At 39.8% G+C, this 27146-nt stretch overlaps 1 protein-coding gene across 2 annotated transcripts; it reads right to left on the bottom strand.

The window, feature by feature from the left end:
* Positions 1-12297: 12297 nt before the first annotated feature.
* LOC100219014 (carboxymethylenebutenolidase homolog) lies at positions 12298-21492 on the bottom strand. Of its 2 annotated transcripts, XM_072924323.1 has the most exons (7): positions 21287-21492; positions 20258-20309; positions 17588-17801; positions 16853-16960; positions 14814-14956; positions 14345-14436; positions 12298-12698 (listed from the first exon to the last, which is right to left on the bottom strand). In XM_072924323.1, exons 3-7 carry the CDS (start codon positions 17791-17793, stop codon positions 12519-12521), a joined length of 729 nt encoding a protein of 242 aa, XP_072780424.1. In that variant the 5' UTR covers positions 17794-17801; positions 20258-20309; positions 21287-21492; the 3' UTR covers positions 12298-12518. The 2 variants fall into 2 exon arrangements, with proteins under 2 accessions (XP_072780424.1, XP_030121545.1); XM_030265685.4 differs by lacking the exon at positions 20258-20309.
* Positions 21493-27146: the final 5654 nt, after the last annotated feature.

The raw sequence follows: 27146 nt of genomic DNA, 5'->3' as shown, positions 1-27146 counted from the left end.
TTTTTGAGAACATCAGGAAAGGGCAGCTCAGCTATCCCAGCTTCTTGAGCAGAGCACAAATAGGAAAGCAGGCGTTAAAATAAAGGAAAACTCATGCTAAAATAACTTCAATCTAACTTTACAGAGCAGCTACAACAAAAACAACACTCTCTGCTCCTGGGTGAAGTTCTGGCTCTGCAGAATGCAGAGCAGTAGTAAACAGGAAAAACGAAGCTAAATTAGGAAAGTTACCCAAGGACAACATGTATGTCTGTCGAGATCCAAATTAAGGACACGTCTGCTATGACCCTTCCAAAACTAGGAACAAATATCCTCACCACCGTCTTCTTTGCATAGTGTCCTTCCAACTCTGCTAAAAATATCTCTCTTCATCAGGTTATAGCCTCATTTGAAAAAATGATGCTACATCAAGTGCTTAGGCTACACAATATGCTTATGCATGTGTACCTGCTTGTAGAACATTCTTGGATTTACCCACCATAGAGAAATGCACCGGCCTCTAATTCCAAGTGTATGATCATCAGGTGACCTGCATCAACACCACCCACTCAAAAACCAATGACCCCTAATTTCTTTGAACCACACTGATCCCTTAGACATTTCAGGACAGCATCAGCTTCTCTGGAACATGTAAGAAAATGCAAATCAAGCAACCATAGTAAAACCAGTATCTGATAATATGCAAATAAAGAGGTACATATATGACTGTCATGATATTATGCTGCAACTATATTTTCTTTTGCATACGTTAATTAATTAATTATTTCAAGTCAATGTAAAGGTTGCTAATCTGATATCTTCAGAAAGAGAAAAATGATATCTCAATGGGATTCAATTAAAAAAGCAACATAACTACATCAAAGAAAACCTTAAAGGAATGGATTGGAAAAGGATGGATATTGATTACACACCTACCTAAGAATTAAAAAAGTTTACCATTCTGGGAGAAGCTGGAGCAGTTTTTGCTTTGTAAATTTTGATAGAAAAGTAGTAAAAACCTCTCTAGAAAATACTAGTTATTAGCCAGTGCAAATGCTGACAATAACTGTAAATTGTCATCTGGGATATTTGTTGCACGGAAGTTAATGCAACAAACATGGTAGATGTTTTCCGAAGTTACAGTGTAGTCTGAAACACATCTTTCCAATATGCTGCGTTCTGAACATACTCGTTTACCCCTGTAGCATGTGTCACCAAGCAGAGACAGTAAAGAGAAAGTATTGGTGGCAGCAGGGTGGCAGTTCAGTCTTTTATATCACCTCCAGGCTGCTCCCAGTCCCAGTTCCTCACCCCCTTGGGCACCAGTGGAATTCCCCAATAAACCAGCCCTGAAAACACAACCTTATCTGCCAACGCACAAACACACACAACAAGCAAATTAAGTGCCAAGAAATTCTTTCCTGACTGGAGCTGACACTTGAAACGTGTGAATTGCCTGTAAGAAATGCCAGGCAGCACCCAGCCCTGCCTTCCCATTGCAGCAGATAGGGGACAGATTCCAAGCTAAAATTTTTCCAAGACAACTGACCCCTGTGAGAAAGAAACACTCTGGAAATGGTCTAGCTATGTCTCCCATAACCTTCTCACCAAATACCCAAGCTCAGCAACGTTCGATGCAGCTACTCCCAATAATTCAAGATATTTGCTCTCCCAGGAAAGTTAATTAGCTCAGCCTCTAATTAGTCTGACCCTTTCTCAGGGTTGTCTTGCCAGCAGCTTCCCTCTCTGTTATTAAGGCAGCAGAGCGTGCTAGTGACAGGTCTTTGCTGATAAATGTGTGGGCAGTGCTGCACAGAGGAGGGGAAGATTCGATACTCCTCCTGCCTCCCAGCACCACGTTCCCTAGGGAGCCACTGGACCTCACTCTGCCTGATTATGCAGCCATCACCTGCCTGGGGGCACTTACACGATGCTGGGAAAGTTCTCTCACACAATCAGTAACTCCTTTCTTCTTTCCATACAACGCCTTAAAGGATCAGTCTGTTAAACTCAGTGAGACGTCAGATCAGAATTATGGTTTCTCACGATTTGAGTCACTGAGCACTTTTAAACTGGGCTTTTTGAAACAGAGGAAGCAACTTTTGTCAACAGCAGATGACAAAAATTCTTCACCAAGCCAGTACTAAGAAAGTTGTCCTTGAATTCTCTTCAAGTAAAATCATTGATTCCATCCACTTCTACGAACTCATTTCAAAAGGCTACTTTTGCTCGTGTAGCTAAAATAGCTGGATCCGATCTCAAACAAAACAAAAAGAAACCCCAAACCAAACCAAACAAAACCAAACCAAATTAAAAAAAAAAAAAATGGAAAAAGGAAGTTTCTGACAGCAGCAGGAATGTGATATCCAGCTCCCTGTATTTTCCTGCCATCGCAAGTTTTCAGCCAATCTTCAGATTCAGACCACTCATCATCAGAAAGCTTCTAAACTTCTCTTCCTCAAATAAGTCTGGGCAACTTGCTCTGCACACATAGACACAAAAATTAAAATTTAATTAATTAATCACACACTGAGATTTTTTTTTTTTTGGCCCTTCATTGCATGGAAGATTTCTATCCAGACATAACTTTTGTTGGGAAGGATAGATAAATATGATTGTCTAGCAGAAGAACCACAATAGTACAGCCAGGATGAATATAACGCCCCCTACTGGCTGGACAATAACCGTACCTACAGAGGGGTCCAAAAGTCAAATGGACTGTTCCATCTCACCCCCCAGAATGTATGGTTCATCCCACACCTGTAACCCTCCCCTGAACCATCAGGTGTCTGTGACCCCATTGGCCCGAGTCCTGTTCCAGCCCATCTTGAAGCCCCCCTTGATAAGGGGCTCCCGAAGGGCCAGATGCCCTCTTGGATCTTCCCCTCCCCTCTTGGAACTCCCTCCTCCTGGATTCCCCCTCCTGGAGTCCCTGCTCTTCCCTTTGTCTCTTACCTCCCCCATCACCTCAGTCCCGGCCACGTGCTGTGTCTAGCAGCTCGAGGCAGGACATCTCTCCATCCCGAATAAACCTTATCCTCCAAGAGCAACCAAAGAGATCTCTCATCTGTATCCACCCAAACCGTCCGCGGAACCCTCTAACGTCTTTACAAATTTTGATCTCTTTTTTCCTGAGAAAGTAATGTTTTTAAGTAACATTGTTACCTATTCCACAAAAATGCCTATGAGCATTAGAAAACATTTAAATATACCTATAAATGCTTTTTTTCAATGACTAAACAAAAAAATACATTCTGTGATACAAATCTGGAAAATATTAATATTCTTATCCATAGTATTTAATCTGTTTTTTCCTGGGTTTGAGTACATAATTTGAAACTATACACAGTAAAACAGCACATGATCTCGTAAAATATGATAAAACTCTGTCCTGATTACAAAAAAAAATTACATTTTGCATATAACATATAGTATTTAACCTAAATCCATCGTTGATGGGTTCCATGTAAACTAAGACAATTACATAAAATAGTTGTTTACTACAGAGCACATGGTGAGGCTTACTTATGAGCTAGGAAAAAACCAAAACAACAGACGCCTGATGGACTGAGGTCAGCAAAGAACAAGTAAAGGGAAGCTGTGTGAGAAGAAGGGGAAGAGTGTTTTATTCATCTGGTGACTGGAAAAAGGGAAGTGCAGTAAGAGTCCACTCAGTACTGAGCTCCTGCATCACAGGATGTAAACCCTGGCTCCAGATGAAATGTGTTGCATGACCAGCAGCAGTTTCCTCGTGCAGGAGGGACTCTGGAGACTGCCATCACTAGGTAACCACCAGGTGTTGCTGTGTGTTCTTCCAAGCCCATCCCAGTTGGAAGCAATGGGATCCCTGAGAAACAGCAATCATCCTTCACTTATTAAAATGTCTTTGGCTCTCTCCATCCTCAGACACACCTCATGGATGTTATTGAACATGGTGAAATGACTGGGTCTGTTTGGCCTAAATCAGACTAAAATATGTTGCAATCATTTATTTTTCTTCACCTTGTTTGATAATTTCTATAAATTCTATAAAAGAAAAGAAAAGAAAAGAAAAGAAAAGAAAAGAAAAGAAAAGAAAAGAAAAGAAAAGAAAAGAAAAGAAAAGAAAAGAAAAGAAAAGAAAAGAAAAGAAAAGAAAAGAAAAGAAAAGAAAAGAAAAGAAAAGAAAAGAAAAGAAAAGAAAAGAAAAGAAAAGAAAAGAAAAGAAAAGAAAAGAAAAGAAAACCCAACAGTGACACCCAGTGACACCCAGAGCATAAATGTATTTGGAAATGTATGGGCAAAACTGTGCAGCCTTTGTGTAAGGATCTGTCAGAATCACATAGTGCTTTGAAAGTGAACCTTCCCAAACCCATGCAGAAGATCAGGTTTTCCCACTCAAACTAATCTAATAAGGCAATAGACATCAGGCTTAATATGATCTCTGAAATTGAGTTCCCATAGCTCCTCATTCCATACTGCATCAGGAAAATTTCATCCGTTTTCCTCTCAGTAAGCATTGATGCACCAGTTCAGCAGCATCTTGGATGATGTATGCAACTTCTCTTCATTTGGACACAGCTGTCTGAAAATGCTCAGTTCTCTTGAAGCCTTCTTTCCTTGACCACCGCATTCTTAACAGTTCAGGTGGAGGGAAAGAAAGTGTCCCAAAAACAAGTATGGCAGAGGATGAATCATAGAAAAAATCTGCAAGGTAGTATAGAAAAATACCAATTGATCAGACACTGGGCACTTTTGACAGAGCAGACTCTTGCTGTAACAAAGCAGCGCATTGCCATAGCAGTGATTTGCCAGTATCCAGGACGGCATGGAGGGTGTGTGTCCAGTCTCACATTGACAACATCTGCATTTGGTCACAAGACAAACATACTGCCAAACATGGAGCAGGATAGGGGACGTCAGGAAAGACAGTAACAGGGAGCAAACAACAGACCCTTGCATTGTTCTAGTGTGTCAGTAAAACCCTAATGCTTGTGAAGATAGGTTTTTTTTCTCAAGAGACAGTTTTTCCTCCTTGCACTCCCACTGACAGATCTCAGCCACACCACACCTGTCTGCTGACATCTGGCTTCCCTCATGCTCCATAGGCTCAGGGCATTAAAGGCATTTTCTCTTCAAACTAGACTTTTACAGAATCATGTGGAGGTTTGCCTTTTGGTACTGCATGTCTGTTCAAACCCTATATGAATGTCTTTAATGTATAAAGCAAATGGAATACATTGCATCATGTCCAGTTATTGCAAGATTTTTCTGCATTTGGAATTTAACTGTTGCAGGACATTGCAAATGAAAGTGAAAGCTTTGAAGGGGGAAGAATTTAGTATTTAATATTTATATGTATTTAATAACCACAGATGCATATGAACTATTCACCTACCCATATTCAAAATATATGACATTCATTAATATTTCTGCTGATGGACATTTTTTAAAATCCCATCATATAATTCAGATTGAACGACTTTGTTTTAAAAAAGGCTTGCAAAAACAGAATGTGTTTCAGAACACACATCTTTTAAAAGCCATCTCCCTTTGCTGGGAAAATAACCAAAATCACTTTTTATTTCATTATGTTTTCAATATTCTACGTGTGTAGTCACTTCTTCTGTAATCAGTAAAGAATGAAGGAAGCATGCTCTACTCTGCCACGCTACACAGCAATTTTATTTTTTGGGTCTGTATTATGGAAATACATTGCTCAAACTGCCCTGGTAATAGTTTCCTTTCACAATTAACAGTTCTAATGTAAGACTAGAAATCATAAAGAGTGGGATTTCTTGGAAAATAAAAGATTTCTTACATGTATCCATTAGTTGTTAGCATATCAGCCATGTATCTGATGTTTGGGAGGTGCCATCCAAATATATCACGAATCACAATCACAGATTTGCCTGTGCTGGCAGGTGGTTTGCAAATGCACACCTTGATGTGCTCAACTTGTACTTCCTGCCGCACAACCCTCATAGTCAAATCTGCCTCCAGTATCACACGGGCAGGGCCTCATTCCTCAGCCATCTAGGAATCTGCAGGAAAGCAGAAATGAAAACCAGTTATTATCTGCAATAACAACTATGATTATGAGTCAATCTTCATGCAGTCCTCCCCAGCCCCCTCCAGACACGTAATAATATCCACTGGATACAGCAAGGTTGGAAGGGAAATTCCAGGTGTTTATTGTAAACAGGCTGTTGACATGTTTATGATATAAACATTAATTTCAGGTCAGCCAGCATAACCTATGAGAGAGTTAAGGACAGAGGAAGGGTTTATGTCAGTCTACCGCTCCTAGCTTTGTGCCTGGAGCAATTCAGCACATGATAACTACATTTCCATGTGATGTCCCCACACACTGCTTCATAACCACTCCTCTCATGTGGTCTTACAGTTCCTCCTCACACACTGGTAACCTCTTGCTGTAACTCCTGGGGGACCCCACTGTCATCATGCTGTTTTTCTGACTACTGTTCTCTTCAAGCTTTCAATATGTATGTCACCTTTCCCTGCCTCTTTAGGGACTCCAAAGCTGCTGCTTCCTACATGCACTTTGCTGGTCTCTTGTATCCGCTGGCATACCTAATCCTTTCCCAGGGTACTTATCATTAACTTATATCTAAAGGTTTTAATAAATCATATTGAAGGCAAATCAGCAGAGGGTTTCTTTGCAAAGTTATAAACTGTGCAATCTGAACTGGGAGTGGTCAGAAGAATAGAGACAGACCAGTGCTGTGCATATAACACATCCTCATACATCACAAATACATAACTTCTCCAGAGGTATGCATTTTAAAGGACAAGCTGGAAACTACTGCATTTCTCCTCAAGTGAAGAAAGGTTTCTATAGACTTTATGATCTAGGAGGTCTTCTCAGATGAAACCCTCAAGCTCAGTTTAGTTTCTTGTATCTTTCAACAGGAGACAGGCCACTGTAGCATCTTTTTAAACCAAACTAACATTTGGTGATCCCCTCTTCCCTTCACAGGCATTAGGTAGTCATACAGAGAGCATTTATTTGACACTAGTCAGAGGAGCTGTTCAAAACCTTGCTCTGCTGTCACTCTTAACTGATCAAAATGGAATTGTTTGCTTATTCCCATGTAAATGCATGTACTGGAACAATATTCCTTGGTCTGGCTGGTCCACTTCACCAAAGTGAAATGCAGCATGCTGGCAATAAAAATCAGATGTGCTCTTCAATGCTTAACTGCTTTTTGTTCAGGATATATCTTAGTTATTTATCCCATTCTAGATTTTCTAACTAATTAAAATAGTTAGAAAACTATTAAATAAGACCTAATAAAACATCTAAATAAGACCTCTAATACACGTCTAAAAATCCCTCTTCAATTTCTCTGCTACAATTGTAATGCAGTAAACAGTATTAAAAACAGTTTCAAGATTAATTTATCACATAAACCCTCTCTAGAAAATAAAACCAAATAGCAAAACAATTTGGGTAAGACCCAGTTTGGGCAGAGTGTTATCTGTTAACTCCTAATATTGCAGCCAGAGCATAACAACACCTGTGCTGTTCTCCCACCCACAGCAATGAGCCTGGGGCTATAGCATCAACAGAAGAACAGGTAACAAGACTCCAAACAGCAGTAGTTTGAAATGCTTCTCTACCTTCTCCTTCATCCATCTATTTATTCTTCTCATTGCTCATCAGTCCTTGTCCAGTTTCTTCTATGGCATGTCATCAAGGGGTCTACTCCCCATTTTCTCATGCAGCATTGGAATATCAGACACAAATCTGTCTCCCCAGTACTTCATTCTGTAGTAGAGGTTTCTCCTACATGAGCACTGGTAATGCTTGGATGGCAGAAATTCAGATTTACCAGCTGTTATTCTTTGAATACTACTTTTCCAGTGATAAATATTTGGGTTGTCCCTCTGAGTTCTAGTTTGCCGAGGAATTTTAAAGTGATTTTGCACTATTTGGCCAATTAAGTTTAACAGAGAATTGCAATTGATTAACTCAGCATTTTGGAGCTAATACTGTTTGCCACAGTTAAAATTTGTTTAAGCAGCTTAGTGTAACTCTATTTATACTTATGTTGGAAAAAGAAAGGTCTGACTCATGATGAGCAAGCATAAAGAGAATACCCTTGGGTTAAAATTAAAATCACACTTCTTCCAATTTATTGGCTTATCAAGCTCTAATGATATCCCAAGGTAATTTGATTTTGCTACATAGAAGAGATAAACTGATAAATATTCAGTAGTGCAAAATAAAATGCAGGGTATGATGATGCTTTATGACAACCAGGGTTTTCTCTGAATAACTACAGACTTCTAAAGCAGATGACATGCCACCTTTTATCACACCCCAAGAAGCTGGTGCCTTGCTGCATGCAGAGACAACATTCAACAGCTTCACTTGCTACAGCTTCCACTTCCTAGGAAGCCAGGTTTCCTCTGACACTGGTGTACTTTTACTGCAGGATCTGACAGGGACCATTCATTCAGAGTATTGATTACTGTAATTAGAGCCCAAGTCCTAAAAGTCTTATTCGTGGCTGTCAAGGAAAGGGGCCCCATCTTGTGGACATTTCCTGGAGCAAGTATGGTCTGGCTGTGAAGCTGTTAACCACGGTGCTGTTAATGCAGTGCTGAAAACAAGCTGTGATTACCAACTGCAGCAGATCTCACCTAAACTGGAGTCATGGCTGGGCTGAGAAGTGCAAAAACGACCTCATTTCCTTCTCTCAAGGCAAGCCATCCTCCCGTTTCTGTAGGTATGAGGCATCCTGCCTCAATACAGCTTTTAAAGAAAGACCTGAAGGACACTTTTACATACTATTTGCAAACTCCTTACCTGCTCACTGAAGAACAGGAATGAGAAGAGAGAAGGGTGAGCAGAGATGAGGTCAGGGCATCCACCACCAGCAAGGTCAACCAACCAACCCAAGGAACAATTTCTCAGGCACCCTAGAGGTCATGGCACATGTGGCCACATGCTGTGAGCAGCAGGAGAGCCTGGATGCCCAGAATAGCTGGAGACACCCTGTACCAGCCCTGATGACCCATGTCTTGGTGCCTTTGGAGAAGACTACAAGCAGGCTTTCACATCTCTCCTATAAAATCTGTTTACAGAACGTGCAGATGCAGCCCATACATGCTATCCCACACCCAAGACACCTGGATTGTAGGGACAAGTGTCACCTAAAGAGGTTCCCCACTGAATGCTATTTTTTATGATGAGTAGTGTTTGGGAAAACAGACAGTTTCTATCCCACTGCAAACAGGTTTTAATGCCAATAATGCAACCAGAATTTTTCACTTCAGACACTGCATTCACAGCTCCCTCAAATTCCTATTTCCAAGACCTTCAGGTCATCATGGGGATTTTGAAGATCAAAGGAGGTTGTAGGTTGAAGATGCCCTTGTCCAATCTCCCATGGACAAGACTTGAAGTTTCACTCACCCTGAAGGTCTTGAACCTCTCCAAAGAGGGAAATTCTGTCACTTCTCTGGGCAGCTCCATGGTTCCCCTAGTGCCTGCTGCCTCCTCACCTTCCCCTGTGCCTTCTCCACTGCACCCATCTGGGGTGAAGACGGAGGCAGCCCCCCAGGCCAAACAACCCCAACTCTCTCACCCTGTCTCCACAGGAAAGCCCTCTTACCATCTTGGTGGTCCCAAGGTTATTTTGGCCCACAACCTGCTTCTAATGCCTTCCTTCACTCCTGAGAACCATGAAGGCAGCCATTGGCTAGGTCTAGTAAATTATTTGTTTGTGTCAACACACTGCCAACCACACTTCCCAGGGCAAGTCAGGAACATTTCAGGATATGTGTGTCCTTTTCGTAGTGAATTAAGCCTGCTTAGTCCTAGGACTGTGATCTAGGCATGTCTGTATGCACCCATTTTTCAGTCATCTCAGGCATATTCATCTCCTCCTTTGCCTTTGGAAAACATTCTGTTCCTAGTTTGTCTGGAAAATTTGTGCATCCATTTTCTATGCTGTTCCTCAGAATTAAAAAGCAAAAGCTTGAGTGCTTGAATGAAGTGAAACTAGAAAAAGAGAAATCTAACAATCCCTTGCATGACTATGGACTGTCTAAGTGCAAGTATTGCATAAATTAATAATGTCTTCATTCCTAACTCTTCGTCATGCACAACAAACCAGTAGACCAGGTTTATTTACTGGTACTGGAAGAACATAAGAGTCTCAGTTCCAGCATTTTTTGGATGGCAAATAGCAGCAAGTCACATTGATGATACATGTATTGTACTGCACCTCACAGTGTACATTTTAATGTACAGCAGTGACCTTGATTGTGTCATTTTATCAGTCCTTGAGTTTAAGAGATAACCACTTGTGTCACAGATTTTGAGGTCCCCAATACAACTGAAAAGAACTGTGTTCACATACCTTAAAATTCCCTAATTTACTCACACATACACACACACAAATTCTTTCTTCTTCCACCTGAAAACTCATTGACTGCAAAGCAGAACCTCAGACTTGGGAAATAAGCAGCACAGATTCCCCTATTAGTTAAAGTTCATGGATATAAATATCTTCCAACAGAAGTGGTCTCACAATATAATTTTTATGCCTGTGGCTCACAACTGCCCAGAGATGGCTCACCATCTTCACCAGAGACAAAGGCAGCAAATAGTCTTAAGAGACAGTTTCCTGGCAAGGCAAGGCAAGGCAAGGCAAGGCAAGGCAAGGCAAGGCAAGGCAAGGCAAGGCAAGGCAAGGCAAGGCAAGGCAAGTGCTGCCAAATCTGTGCTTTCACCAACAGGGTTCTATTCCGTAAAGAGACAAGGTTCTCCAGATTTCTTATGGCACAGTGGTGATATTTCTTTACACACCCACACAAGATGACTGCATATGGATCAGATTGCAACTGGGTGTCTGGGTAATAGAAGGTCAAGGAAAAGGGTACTGAAATTTCAGCTCTTTTGCAAGCAACAGAGTGCTAGAGGAACTCCTGCTCATGTCAGAAGGAATAATTATCAAAAATTAGGATCTCACACACAGACACGGCATCTTTCCTGTAATTAAACAGGACCAGGTACTGACATATTGAATAAGGACTCCAAAATATTTAAATGCATGAATACAGCTGGGCATGCAACTGTGAGAGACTGAACATTGCTGGAACTAGGAATGGTAGCTATACTTGTTCTTTTCTATATCTTTTCTGGTTTTGTCTCTTTCTTCTTCTAATTCCCTCTTCTTGGAGTTTTGAATAATTTAAAATTAGATGGGTTTGGAGTTTGGTACGTTGAATAGACAAGTGAATAACACTGAGAAGTTTTATGTTGGTAGAATGCTGCTCTAAACCTTTTGCCAAAGTTCTCTGATTTTCTATAGTTGCCAGTGAAGTTTTTTTTTTTTTTTTTGGCCTCTTGATAATGTCTTGTTGGTATTTCTCCCATCCATCTCACTCAGAGTACTTAAAAAAGCCCTTTTAAGAGGATCATTGAGCAACTATTGTTTAACATACTTGGTCTGTTGAGGTGTGTGGACAACCAGCATGCCATGACCATATAGTTACACTGAGGGGATAACAATGTGTGAAACTGCCAGACTGCCTGATATCAAAGGGAAAGTCATATTAATGTAGCTAGCTAGCCTTAACTTATGGCAACATTAACAAGGTGACAGGGTGAGAAACTGACAAATGTAGAAAATTTAAAGGATGATGGGTTCCTTAGAGAATCTCTGAGTAATCACTAATTGCCAAGTCATTACCCGGGCAATGAAATTCAAAAAACACACATGGGCAGAGTGAGTGTGCATGGGGATGCTTTTTTTATATTAAGTTATTGGGAGGTTATGAGGGTGATAAGGAGGAAGAACTTGAGAGAGGAACAAGGATATAATTTGCAGCAAAAAATATAATCAGGATTGCATGAGTCCTATGCCGGATCACCACAATTTCACCATGACATAAAAGCCACTGTTTCTGCAGTGTTTGTGTCTGGGTTACTTCCACAGGAGGACAGTTTATGTTTTTCCTTGATGTTGATGAAGGAATACCAGAAGTACCCTTCTTAATTTTGCCAAGGGAATACCTGGAGGGTGTCACTTAACAACATCATTTCTTCCTAACTCCTTAGTATAGCCAAGGGTTTGTTTGAGAAGAATACTTTGTAGGTAATAAAAGAAAATATCTGTATGCAAACCCAGCATACTTCCATGGGAACACCTATGACCACCAATCATCATACCAAAATAAAGCCTGAAATTACTCAAGTAAAGTCATGATGAAGTCATGCTTACTAGCAAAGAAAAATGGCTAAATACTACCATGGCTATCAAGGTAATAATGTAAAATAATAAAGCAAATAAAAAGCAAAAAAAAGGTCAAAAATCTTTTTAATGCCTAATCATCCTTTACTCTGACTTTTATTTCACAATCTTCCCTAAATATTGTCAAAAATAATTTAAAGCTATAAATTAAAATGTTCCTATTTTAGTTTATGACAACTTTCAAAATGAGATATTTTTCCCTTGACTGTTTGCTTCTCTCAAATTAAATCAATCACTGATCTTGAAGCCTAGCATTTCTTTCTGCTATTGTCAAACAAACGTTTTGATCCAATCAATCATATCCCTTCTAGCTTCTTCAATATAAGGTTTATCATCAGGTTTCATATCTTCTGGCTTCAGTTGTGCAAACCCATGAACTTGCCCAGGATAAACTTTAATTTTATATGGAACTTTACAATACTGTTTCAGCTTGTCCTCCAATAAGAAGATCTGTTAAAAAAAAAAAAAGGATTTTTCCATTACATTACGGGGTTTTTTTAAGTTTGCCAAATTTGCTGTTTCTAATGGAGAAAATGCATCTTTGGGTGTAAGACTGACACTTTTTTTTTTTAAAGTATGGGTGAGTCTAAGAACCTCAACAGTTGCAGCAAAGATGGTTTGGTAAATCTCATTGCCATAAAAGAGGAGGTGTGTTTCTGTTCAGACTCTCAGGCTTGTAACCTACATTTGAAGCTTTGATCTTGAGAGAACATAGACCATGAACCTTAGTGGCCATCAGTCCAAAACATTTAGATAGGCTTAGCAACAGATTTTAAGAAAGGATGGAGGGCTTTTTTTTTTTTCTTTTTGTTAACTGAACAACAAAAAGACATTGCTCTTGCACAATGTTTTGGTGATTAGCATGCATAAAAAGTACTAACATTCAGGTACCCATATACATTTGCTGGCACAGTTTGTGCTTATTTCCACTAAAAGTCAGAAAATAGAAGAATGAACACTTATTTTGCCCCACAAGCTTACTTCTACCCATTGTGCAGATTAGAGAGAGTATTGTAATTTATTTCATGGTTTTTTGTTGTTTTCGTTTGCGGGTTTTTTTTTTTTTTTTTATGAAGCCCTTTTTTCAGTACAGAAAACTATGTATTTGAGGGTTGTTTTTTGTTTAATGCAGGAATTTTTACTTATACAATCTGCACAGAAAGAAAGCTTCAGGAGAAAAAGGAGTGGTTTCAATGTGTAACACATGACAGAAAAAATGCATTTGCCAAAATTGTGCCCCTGGGAGAAAGACACATTCACCATAAAATGAGGACAGGGGGTGAAGGATTTGTTTTCCTCTGCAGAGGAGACACATATGAGGTACAGATTAATATGCTGACTAATGCAGTTAGAAATAAATATTCAGTGACTTCTGCATTCATAGAGCACACTGCCAGTTGTCCAGTCTGACCCTACCCTAAAGAACAAGCTGTGCTAGAGGTGCTATGTTATCCTTGTCACTGAAGAAAAAGAATTTATGCACAGAAAAGGGCACCAGTTTCCTACCCATATATTTATCCAACCTCTCACATATGCTTGCAGCAGGGGTTATATCAGAACAAAGATGGCAGTCAGGAGTCAAAACATTTGAGTCTATGAGTTGTTGTTGTTGTCTCAGGTAAAGTTCATGCCCACTCTTTTGACACAGTTAATTTTGTCTTCTTGTAGCAAAAGCAGCTAGTCATGCCTCCCCACCACCAGAAAGTTCAGTTACTACGCTGAAAATACTTTTTTTTTTCCATTCATGTCCAAATTCAGTGGTTTAGCCACCTGATTTCTCACCCATAACATATATATTTTTTGTATACAAGTATATAAGTTTTTGAGATGCTTGGCTCACGCCAAGTTGGATATCCCTGCCCAATTTCACACTCTGCTTATCTATCCACTCAGACACTGATGACTGTTCTTTACTGTATTTCTCACCTCAAAAAAGAAGCATTGAATAACCTAAACAAGATAGAGGGGAAGCTGAAATATAAACAGAACCGCCCAGCCTGCCTAATTTTTTGTATGTGAAAATGGTTTCGAACAAAGATTTCTCTGTAAGATAAATGGACGATCAGAAAAGAAGCCTTTCCAGAACAACAGCTTACCTGATCCAAAGAAATAGTGTGGTCTTTCTCACCAAAAATGAAAAATGTGGGATTTAGTAAACTGTATCTTTCTTCAGAGTCTCTAACTATTCCTATAATGTTTTGAGAAACAGTCAGTTAGTGAGGTTACTGTGAGATAAATGGCAAATTAAAAGAGAACATTTCTATTTAAGTTTACTCATTAGGTACGTTACTTAGATCAGGACACTGGCTATGTGGATGGAGAATAAGCATTTGGAAAGCATATTTCCCTGCTCTCCTAAAACAAGGAACGATTTTTTTTGTTGTTGTTTACAGTATCCTTAATATTTTTATACCAATACAGCTTATTGCTGAAATAACCATAATTAAAATCTGCAACTCGCCTTTGAGTTGAGCATTTACAGAAATTGTTACAAAGCAATAAGTAGAATTACAAACTATGCCTAGTCATGTGAACCCAAGTAAGTTTTCATGTATTCTACACTACCATAGAGGGACACCGCAGCGGTTAATTGAGGATTTTTCAGCATCAAGTGATGTACTGCCATTCCACCCCAGGAAAACCCAATGATACCAATCTTCTTTGCACCGCATTGTTCCTTTAGATACTTCAAGACAACATCAGCTTCCCTAAGATATAAAAAGAAAAGTAAACTAAGTAATCAATTGCAGAACCAATACTTGACAATTTAAGAAGTAAATTAAATGACATATATGGTATTTCTTTCTGTATCTGCACCTTCAATTGTTTAAAACAGAGATTACTTTAAAAATCACGTTTCAGGCTAGAGCAGTAGTTTCTATTATTAAATGAGAATTAACATCTCTGGTCCTAGTTTAGGGAAGTACAGGTGTAGGCACATAAATACTTACCTGAATTGTCACCTGCTCCTTTGTTTTCAAAATTATTAAATTTTTATTTGAATCACTTTGTCTAGGACAAGACAACTAAAGACAAGACATATCTGGAAGTAGAACAATATCTTGCATTATGGACTGTAGGAATAGATAAGCTTCGCTGTACTATCTTTACAGAGTTCACCTATTTAGATAAAGGTTTTTCCTGTCATTCATGTTACATGAGTTAATACTAAAATATCTTACCAAGCCCACATGCAAAAATGTTATGCCAAAATGGCAATTACTCAAATTACATTGTCAGTAATTACAATGTTTAAAAAAATAACTTTTGCATGAGGTGCAATGAAAAACAAAACAGGAAAAATATTTTCATTGTAGGTCAGAACAAATTTTTTTTAATTGCTGACTTCTTTAATAATTTTATCTTCTTCATTACCTACAGAGTTTTAGATTAAGTTTAAATTCAGAGTTCATAAACTATTTACTGAATTTTCAAATATTAGGTAGAGTTGTATGGTCATTCAGGTTTGGTTAGGCTGATCAAAGAAAACCCCAGTATGACAATGACATGAAGAGGACATTGTGTGCTAGGCCTGTGGCCATGCTCTCATATTTGGTTTGTTTGAAAGGATGCTAAGAAAGCCATGGATATTTTGGGGTTCCATTTTCTCTGAAAGAACAATGGATCTGAACTGGAATGTTCAGTGATCCCCCAGAAGACAGCAAAGGCATGTCCTGAGATCGTAATTTTTAAAGACAGTGCCCATATATCTGCTCCTCTTTGGAACCGGATTTTTTTACACTTGTTAGGCATTTGTCTTTTCAAAAAATTTGGTCACAACTTCTGGAATTATATGGTCAAAAACTTTGCTGAGAGACACTGAAGATAGACTGTGGCTATCTTCAGTCCAGCTGCTGAAACAACTGCTGAAACAGTCCAGCTGCTGAAACATTCTTCCGGACAGGGTCAGAAGAATACTCGTGGCTTGCAGGATGGTAGCTGAGTAATAGGGTGTCACTATTGCCTCACTATCATCTGAAGTTCTGAGCTGTGGTGAGAGATGCTGAAGAAACAGCAATGTCTCCCATAATTCAGGGAAGCCTTGTTACAGGCCCTGTTAGATTATACAAATAATGATCCCTTTATTTCACACTGAAAAAATAGTACAATTGATCAGACGTATCTTTGGTTTTGGTCAATCTAGCAAATTTTTATGTAGCACTGCTCAGGAGAATGTCATCAGTACCTATCATAATCTGCAAAGGAGAAAGTAAGATGGGCATGTGACAACTGGCAGATAACATCTGCAATTGTAGAAGAATTTTCCTCTTTATCTTGAGGAACTGAGTGCAGAATCAGCACTTGTGGGTGAGAGTGCTGGGTATTTCATAGCCTGTGAAACGCTGTGAGCCAGTATAACGTAGTCAGAAAAGGGCTCAGGAAAACAAGATGGGGACAATAAGCAGAGTGATGGGCAGAGCAGATAACCCTTTTCAAATCCCTGCCAAGACAGTGCCCAGGACCATGGAAGAATCACCCAGAACAAGAAACTGTGGTTGTTCAGCCAGCTTGCCCTGCTGTGAGGTGCCATTTCTAATATTTCATATAAATTCTCTTTGTTTGCTAGATGCTTTTTAAAGTTCAAGTACAAATATGTATCTTACTTGTCTACTTTCATAGGATCATGATTTTTCATCCAGTCAGGAAAGTCAGCCCAGTGATCTCTAGATGTCCAGGGTTTTGTTCCCTTGAAGAAGTCTGGGCAGATGGTTCTGTGTGAGATATGGAATTCAGTCAATTTTCATTAAAACTGTGGACATCTAAATGTCTCCTAATATCTTCTAGTCCAGACTATACATCTCCATGACCACTGTCTGAATCATGTTTTACTCGTCCTATTCTGGTAATCAGCTAAATAAAAGTATATGTCTTTGTATGGAAAAAAAGTCATAAATTGTTTCCTGATTATTTCCTTAGATACACTTAATACAAAAATAATGGGATTAAACAAACCTCCTGATTCTATATAAACACATATACACCTCTTTGTTGTTACAAGCTAAAGCAAATGTTCAAAAGGCTTGGTTCTGAAAAGCTTATACAACATAAAATAGATACCACTGCTTCTCTTTGGATCACCCACGCTGCTTCATAAGCACAAACACAGGCACTTCAAGACTCCTTGTGCCTTTGTGTTTACGTAGCCATTTTTCCTAGGTCAGTTTTAGTAGCTTTGGTGGCTCCATGGAAATATTTGGTCCATTTTCTTTTTTATTTGCTCAGACTGAAGTGGTATGAGTGTCTTATATGCATTGGAAACATCACATGCTATGCCTAGCTTTGGGCTTGGTGATCTATCAGTGTATTTTAAGGGGAAGATAAGAAAGAAAGTTGCTTACATATACCCATGACCTGCCATCAAATCGACTATGTATCTAATGTCTGGGAACTGCCATCCAAATACATCATGAACCACAATCACAGCTTTGTCCGTGGAAAAAGGTGGTCTACAAACATATGCCTTAAGGTACTCAATTTGTACTTCATGGCCAAGGCACCCATAGTGAGACCTTTCTCCAGTATTATATAGAAAAGGATCAGCCATTTGAAAACCTAAAAAAAAAAAAATATAGCAAGAATGAAAAAATAATTTGTTAACAAAAATAATTTAGGGAAAAAAGGCAAATATGGTTTTCTGAAAGTAGTTTAACAACTTTTGTAAATAACACTGACATCCTTGTATGAAAAGAGAAAGTAGAAAAAAGCAAAAGTAATGTGCAGTTCAGAATGCCTCTTCATCTATTATGTTATTAAGCTGAGAATAAAGAGAAATACCAAAATCAAAGTTATCAAACTACAAGCAACCTGGACATGTAAGTCTTGACATTCATGTCACATTTGTTTTTCTGCCATGTGGCTGTGGTGTGAAGCACTATGGCTTCTAATGTCACTGTATCCTTGGGCATGGGGCCATCATGCGTGTCTTCATGGGGAATCCTATTTTGGTTCCTCTGAATTATTTGCAAGGACCATAGCACCCAACTGCTGCATTGAAGTGTAGTGCTCAGTGCTTCTCTCAGTGCTGGTGCCTAGTAGCTCATCTGTGCTTTCCGTAGCAGCATGACACCTCTTCTGAAAGCAGGAGTACCGAGCACAGCTAGTGATGAGCTACAGTATGGATTTGTAAACTAGCTTCCAGTGCCATGTGCCCCTGTGCCCTTGAAAGGGATTGCGAGAAACCAAATTTATGTGCAAGCCTCATTCAGAATATTTGAGAGCATATGGTTTTGTCCCTTCTGCAAAAGTAGCAATTAGAGACAATGAGTCAGTAGATGTACTAGACAGATTAAAGTCAAAAGTTGTACTGACTCTCTGTGTCAGGAGCTTGGAATGGACTCTGCGCAAAAAGTAGATTGTGATCTTGTAATTAAAAGTGGTGTTACAATGCATCTATACAAGAAGTCCAATTAAGTCTGCAGGGGCAGTGATAAGTTACACTTCCTAGCCATGCACTGACTTTGTACTGACTTTGAAACTGTCCTTGGGCGCGCAGTACACAGGCATATACACTATGACTGTCTTCACTTCATCATTTCTACATCAACCTATCCTTTTAGTTTGCGTTGTAGCATGTACTTCATAAAAATATCTAACCTTCATGGAAGAGCAGCAAATTCCTATAAAAATATATGCCTTCCTCAGTCCTCCATTAACTTGAGCAGCAGAGGGCTACATTTCACAGGTTAATGGGAAATTTTGGTTAGGCAATATGGACACATTTGGAACCATGGTAGGGACAGACTGAAGAACATGAAGAACAGAGAGTTGATGCCACAGAGGCTCACTGCTTGCTTATGTCCATAACACTTCCCAATTTGCATGATTCACTCTGGCTTAATAAAAGAATCCATATTGTATATGCATTTATACTGCTTTATACCCAAGAAAACCCAAATTTTATATGCATTTAAACTGCTTTATACCCAAGATAACCAACCTCCTCAATGCATAGTGCAGAGACACTGTTGTTCCCCATCCTCTCCAAACCTGGGGCTGCTGTCACCAGATCTGGCTGGGCCAGGACTGAGTTTGAGCAATTATGCTTGATTACAACCATAACCCTGGCTGATAGTGGTGTAGGCATACAGGAACTGGGCAGACATAGCTTTACTGCTCTAATCAAGCTCGTTCAGATAAATCCATGAGATGGATGATCTCTCATCATCATAGTAATCTCCTCTGCTGATAACTGAGAATTGATTACATGTGTTAAATTTCATCCCAACTTTCTCAGTATCTGTCAGGCTTGGTTCTAGGAAGCACAAAATAGCCTAATCTTCAGGATTAAGACCTGCATAGTTTTGGCATTATACAAAAGTGGAAGGTGTGTCACATGTGGGAGATTATCTCCTAGTTTAAGCCCCCTCCCCCCCACCCCCCCCATAATGCTTGAAATGCATGAAAATGCTTGAGAGAGGTCTGTTCATACGAAAGTGGTTCCTACCTCTCTTTTTTATAACCTAAGATGAATGAGCTTGTTGAAGTACAGGAGGCTGCCTGGAGAAGCCGCAGGTACTCCCAAAGATTGCTAACACTGCTGCCTTCTGAGATGGCAGCTACAGTCTTATTCCACCATGCTATTTTGTTCAGAAGGGCACAACCTGTGGTGTCTCCTTCAAGGAAGTGTTGTTTAGGAGGCACTAAGCTCTGCAATAGCTGTGAACCAGCCTGCTCCCTATCCATTGGTTGCTTCCCAGAAACCATTTATTTGGCCTGTGCTGACTGAGGCCAGGCCAGCTGGCTCCTTTCCAGGCACCAGGCAGAGGAGAACGTTAGTAAATAGTCAGCCACACCTGAACTGCTTAGAAGTTTAATGAGATCCTTCAGTCAGAAGATTTATTTACTCCCGCCTGCTTTGTCTCACGCAATGTGGTGTGGCAAAGCAACACGCCGGGATATTTCCTACTTTTCCAGTCTCACTTCATTCTGTCTTCCCACCAATTTCATCCATTACACTTTTCCTTTCCCCGCTTTCCCCGTGGCACATTTCCAAGCTGGCAGCATCTCACCTTTATGTCCCACTCTACATCACTGTGCAGCAGCACAGAAGAGATGCAGGGCCTGCAAGGAACAGGGGGAAAAGTTACTGCTGCTAATGGGGAAAACCACAGATACTGATGAGTCTTGTGACAACCTACTGCTCCTTAAGAGAAAGGCTTCTTAGACCTTCTCCTTCTCTCTAGTGGTCCTGCCCTTCCTTGGGTGTCATGATATCATTCAGCTTTCATGCAAGTAACATAAAAACTGAGGACAGTTATTTTTACAACATAAAGGTGGGCTCCACAGAAGCGGGTAGGACAGACCCAAACTATTGCACTTCTAGGAGCAACAAATCACATAGTTATATTCTGCTGTCTTAGTTTTCATCAGGAAAAAACAAATCTCTACTTGAAAAGTGAGGTTAAAAATATTTTTTAAAACAATCAGGTAAGACAGGGGCAAAGATCCTGCTAAGGATGATCTCCACTTCTCAGAAAGTGAGTATGAACACGTGATCTCAAAGTGCTGTGCTGTTTGGCAGGACCTTGTACTACTGATGCCAAGATGTGACATCTTTGCCCTTTTCCCAGGTCGAGCGATAACATTTTAAGCTACAGCAGCATTTCATTTCAGTGCTAAGAGCTCAGTGGACCACATATGGAAAAGAATGAGAATTCATTACCATAAGGGTGAAAAAAAATTATGGTCCTTCAATGTGAACTTGATACTTGATGAACATAAATTATCAATGTCCTCAGAACTACTGCTGTACCACAGTTTGTAGCAAAGACTCAAAAAGAAATTTAGCCTTTTCCAAAGTTGACAGCCTTTTTCTTCATCTTATCTGCCCCCTGATACTTGTCTCTGTGCATTTTTTACTGAAACCAAAATAATAGTCTCTTTTTAATTGAGGAAGTTTTGCTGATTGTTTCATGCCTTTCCAAAGAGCTATATCTACTTGCTTAGCAATTTCAGATTTTCCCTCTCAGCATAGGTAAAAGTAGCTATCCTTTTCTGCTGTCAACCCAGTCTGCATGGACCAGTTTGCCCTCACATACCTGGAGTGCAGGATCCTGCTTCAGCCCAGCTCACTTCTGCTCAGTGAGATACCAGCTAGATTTCCCTAAACAGAAAAAGAAGAAAACCAGTTCTTGGTGACAGTTTTGCTCCTGGTGCTGCCCATCCAGTTTTCAGGTGCTCTTCAGCTCTTCTGCAGATTTTGGGATTGGGAAGTGAGGAGGAGAGGCTTCACTCAAGAGTCATCCCGAACGGAAGGGGTGGGGACAGATCATGCAGAGAGGCAGTCTGCAGAGGGCTCCACATCAGTTGCCTTTTCTTCACCTTTCATTTATTTGTTATCTAAGGCATTTAGAAGGAAAGATGCACCCAAACACTGTAATACACTATGATGTGTGTGATACAGACATTTAAGACACTGCAGAGTCTTTAGACTGCAGTATTTATGACTGAGACATTTAGGATCAGTGGTGTGTTTGCTGATGCACTTGAAGAATATTAATATACCTTCTTGACTATAATAAATGTTATTAAATGAAATTTGAAGTGAATTAAGATGAATCTGTCCTGGCAAACTTGCAGCTTAAAAAACTTACTACGTCTCCCTAGCACACACATTAAACATATTACAACCACACCCATAAGTATACTCAACAAGTCGAAAAGTGTTCCAGGTAATTTGTGATTAGACTTGCATTTGACAAGCAAGGAAGGCTTGAGTCTGTGGTGGCTTGTTTGAATTTTCCATTCCTATTTCCACAATGGCACTGTATGCAAGGAACATTAACTTAGCCCTTGGTCTGACACACACTCATTTTCTCTGTGTGTACACATGGTCTGGGTGTGTGTGCAGTTTGGAGGGTGGGGGGGTATGCAAACAAGAGACAAAAGAGCTTGAAGAAAATGATAATGTAATTTCACGACAACAGTCAGCAAAGAAATTTTTATTCTCGGTGTACATGACAAACAAGTTCACCAGTCACCCAGTAGATGCTCAGTACTCTGACGTAGGGTCTCTGAGGTAGGTACGTAATCTGAGGACTATGTTAAACAGGTGATAGGTGGACTCAGTTCACCAAACTTTAGACATTTACAATGATGATGTCTTCATGTCAGCAAGGTGTCTATACTCCCACAGTGGCATCAATACTAAGGAGTATGACTCAGACTCCATGGGTGTCTTTTTTGAATGAAAATAGGTAGTCCCTGAGATGACCCAACTAGTGCAATAAGATTGCTGTGCTGAGTGCATAATAACCCAGACACAATGAGTCCTACCTCTCTGTGCTGTGGGAGCTGCTCAAAAACACAACTCAAAATTAAGGTTTGTCATGACCAGAAAGAAGGTGTTTGTCCTGTTACACCTGTCAGTAGATTTGCATATCAGGATTGTACAAGAAACCATTAAAAAGATTGCTTGTGTTGCAAGAGAGGGAGTAGGGAGACTTGACTGAAAAGATCCAGTTTGTACTTTGATATTAATGGCACCTTGCTTGACCTTGTGTAACCCCACCCAGGTGGGTGTCTTGTACTCAGATCCACAAGAGTGAAGTATTGTCTTCTTACTTTGCCCCCAAAGAACATGGATTAATCCAAGCTGCAGTCCCCTGGAACAGACTGGGCCAGCAGAAGCATGTCTCTGATCCCACATGCATCTCATGACTCTAAATCCTGTCCTGATGCACAGCCTTGGGGGTGGTTCGGGTAAAAGGAGAGCAAAGGATTCACTTTGCTCTAATGCAAGCCTTTGCCTGCACACAGTGTTTATGTTTGACCTACAAACCCTCTATCATTCAGATCTCCCATACAAGATGAGACTGTCTTTTCCCCTGTAAGATACAATCACCTATGTAATGGACTCAGGATTATGCAGATCATTGCATTCATGAACTTCCTACAGTCTCAAGGAACTTATGTATTTAATTTTTTATACCTGCTGTGAACATTTTTATTTTTAGGGTTAAAAAAAAAAAAGGAAGAAGACATATAACTGAGTTGGAATGAGCACAACAGATTTACTTGTTCAAACACACAATGATGGAATTTCTCTTTTACCTGAGACACACAGATGGTTTTTGGTTGGTTTGACTTCTTTTGCTCCTTAAGGCTTGCACCGATACTTCTCCAGCTGCTCCTCCTGGTTTTATAGAAATGGACATAGGATAAAGTCCAAAAGTTAACCATCACAGCTGTTGGTGACAATTTTATTTGTATGTCAATAAAAGAAACAAGATCCTAGGATATGCAAGCTTGAGGCAAAATAGAAAGGTATTCCCTCCCAGATGACTACTGGTATCTAAAAACAGAGATAGGCAGGTACTCTGGTGGCATCTAGTGCGGAAGTGAAACATTCAGATGGAGAAACCAATGAGCAAGCTTAAACATGCCCAATCTACAGTCACCCCGTACAGTATTTGGAGTGCTGCTGGTAACAACAGACTAGCCAGAAAGTAGAAATCATTACAAATGTCATATTTATGTTGTAAAAAAACCTGTTCAAAACATCTCTGTTGAGTGACAGGGTTGCAGCCTAGAAGCTGCAGATGAGGCAAGAGGGACAGCACCTCTTGCACAGGGCCAGCCAGCAACAGCAGCCTTCATACACGGTTACCACTGCCCAGGTATCTTGTGAGGAATGGGTGGGGAAGCTCCTAGGAAGGACCACAGCAGAGGTACAGTGGGATGGAGTCACAATGCAGCTCTGCAGAGCCAGCTGTAATGCCGCTGGGGACTCTGTACCCAACATCTGCAAGAGAAATCCTTTGGGATCTGGGTCTCTTCAAACGGGGAAGCATAGCTATTCCTTCTAATGAAGCTTCACTGAAAGAACAGCCTTACTAGTGAGCTTGTAATTTGGAGCTTTGTTTAATGCTTTTTTTTTTCCCTGTATGGTAACTTGATTCCTTTCCCTCCATCCAGTAAAGTGGTTTTTATTTAAAGATATCTACTGAGTCATCACATGGGAGGAAAGAAATATTTTTTAACAAATCTGATTTAATACTCCAGGCTTAGGTTTTGGGTGTCCAGTCAGTGTTTGAATAAAGACCCTTGGAAATCAGGCCAGCTCTTCTTATTGCAAATCAAGGCTTGGCAGGAGGTTTACATGTACAGATACTTTCTTTATCATCGGTGAAAACTAGTCTTACACTTACAATTTTGTTCTTTACCATTTACCTAGCATGGTACTCTGGAGTTGGCAGGTGCCTTTGCCTGAAGCACTATAAAAATTCTCCAAGAAATCCACTGATTTGGTTAGTAGTGAGCTATATCCCCACTCTTTCCCATGCTTTCCCATGTGTCTAAGAAGAAAGGCTCCGAAGTCTGTCCTCTGTAGGAGTGAGTGACCTTATCTGCTCCATCTGGTGCATCATTGGCAGGCATGACCGTGTTCCTTGCACTGATCAGAGCACCCGCTGCTCCTCACAGGGCACTAGGACCAGGGTGATTGCTGCTTCTTCACTATAAATCTTCTCATCTCTTACCATGCTTCCACTCCCTTGTGATTTCATTTGATGCTAAAAAATAATAGGCTCAATCTATCATCATCTCTCCTTTTGGCCATCTCCCCATTGTATCCGCCCCTTTTTCTTCCGGTTCCATTCTTCTCTTCTTCCTGTTCCATTATGTAAGTTATTTGAAGCTACTGCTTTCAATTGCTTTCTGGTTATCCCTTTCAATGTTCCAGGGTTTTTTTTCTGGAGTAGGCTAGGGTCAGCTCTAAAAGTGTACAAGTGCTTATCAACCTAAAATCAATGTTGTGACTTTCACCACAGGGACAGAAGGATGATCTGCAAATTATAGTTTCCCATAGGTATGCTGCTAGTTTGTGATGTCGAATTGGTTGACCCAACAGCTTCTGGGTTTCTTATACCTGTCTTTGATTAATTTTTACTTAAAAATAAATTGTGAATGTTTATTCTCAAATTTTCTATTTTTCCTGAAAGAGTTTGTGGGATTTCAGAGGGTGTGCTTTGTGAACTTTATAGAAACTGGGTGGAGTACTTTAATAATGCCAAGCAATAACAGGAAATCTATTCTAATGTTGTGGCTGACATGCAAAGAGGGGTATTAAAATCACTTATCACTGTCCAGGTGTTTCTAGGTTATTCAGTTGCTCTTCACTTTATTAAGGAACACTCACTTTCAATGGAATTTCAGTACAAGGCAAATTATTCCAAATAATAATGAATATTAATACAGTATATAGGGAAAATACTACATTCTGGAACAATGGCTCAAAAACAGGTACCCCAGATCAAAAGTGGCATCTGTTTTTCACTGAACACTATAAATGCAGACACGAGCAAGACAATAAAATTAAGAGTACATGGACAATTGCATGGATTTCCTTCTCTAAAAAATAAGCATCTATTTTGTGCATGATTTAATTATATGTCCATTGTGTTTTTCTTACCAAATGTTTTGTCTTCTCCTCTAAAATAACAAAAATTTTAAAACCAATAATTATTAAAAATACTTATTTTTTTCAGTTATCCACCACTTAGAGTATTAATTTCAATGATTAATTAATTCAATATGTTTAGTCTTTGAAACAGAATTTTATATCCAGAATTTTTCCCATAAAAAGACATCTATTTGATCAGTTATATTCTAGGACTCAGGTCCTTTTACCTTTTTTTTCTGTTCCTTTATTCAGTATGTATTGTCTCATACAAAACTCATTTAATGCTCATTTTATATTTCAGGAACTTTCTGGGATTAATCAGACGGAAGGGAGTGATTTTGTTTCCTTGTAATTGAGGCCATATTTGCACAGAGATGTAAATACTGTTTCAATCTTCAGTACAAATAAGCTGTCCTTGTGCCCACAGAATTTATCTTAATTTTCAGAAGAGGCAACTTTAATGTGTAGAAATCTGACTTCTCCTCTGTAAACTCCCAGCGTGCACTTGAACAGCTTCATTGGGCTGAGACTTTCCAAGACATCCTTTCTAAAGCCAAGAGGACCCCAAAATTTCCACCTGCATATGATCCACTACAGGTAATATGTCTTTCAGATTAACCTTTGGTTTTTTGGTTTTCTTTTTCCTAACTGGAGAAAGGAAAGCAATCAGGAATACTGATTGTTCAACAATCAGTAATAGCTACTATCACTAAATATTGAACAAATCTGGCATAAATTACTATACTAATCAGTGTTTTAAACTCCAAAACTTTAAACAGGGTGCTAGGAAAAAAAACTTTTACCCATGTTTGCTTGGCTTTAAAAGTCCTGTTTTGCAAATATGCCTATGCATTAGTAATCTTGGAATGTATCCAGACAGCTTTGGACTGTATCCCACAAAGTAAAACAGACGCCCAAGTGCAACATCAAAGCAACAAGTTTAAGGAAAAGTATGTTTAAGAGCTTCTAATTATATAACAAGATAATTCAGAGCATCAAGGGGCTTTATTAAATATATTTGCAGAGAACACCTGTCTCACCCTTTTTCTAAAATGAGATCATGAACTTTACCCTAGCAGAAAAAAAATTACATTTTGGTGTAACCCTGCAAATGCTTGAGACTGTGCTGGAACTATTCTAAGTCTGTGCCAGTTGAACAAAATGAGTTTCTAAGACTCCCTGAGCTGCTGTAAACATGTAATGGGGCAACTAAGAACACAAAAGGGGTCCAGGCAGGAAGGGGCCAGTCCCCCACGTGAATGCTGACTTACACTGCCCCATGCAGGTACAGGAAGGCACACAGGCAATGTGCATCTCATGTGGAAGGGAGTACTGGGGCCAGGTAGGCTAAGCAGACTGCAGCCACTGCCCACCCAACCTGGTTCAGATGCTTGTGGCATCAACCATCATGGTGTGGAGGAGGTTCTTTTCCCCTGCTCACCCAGACAGTTCAAACATTTGCCAGTGCTGTGTGTGCTGAAGCAGGTGTACCAAGA

This window comes from Taeniopygia guttata, chromosome 2 (genome assembly GCF_048771995.1).
Source record: "Taeniopygia guttata chromosome 2, bTaeGut7.mat, whole genome shotgun sequence".
In the NCBI taxonomy this organism is placed as follows: Eukaryota; Metazoa; Chordata; class Aves; order Passeriformes; family Estrildidae; genus Taeniopygia; species Taeniopygia guttata.
This window is presented reverse-complemented; position numbering and strand designations above follow the sequence as displayed.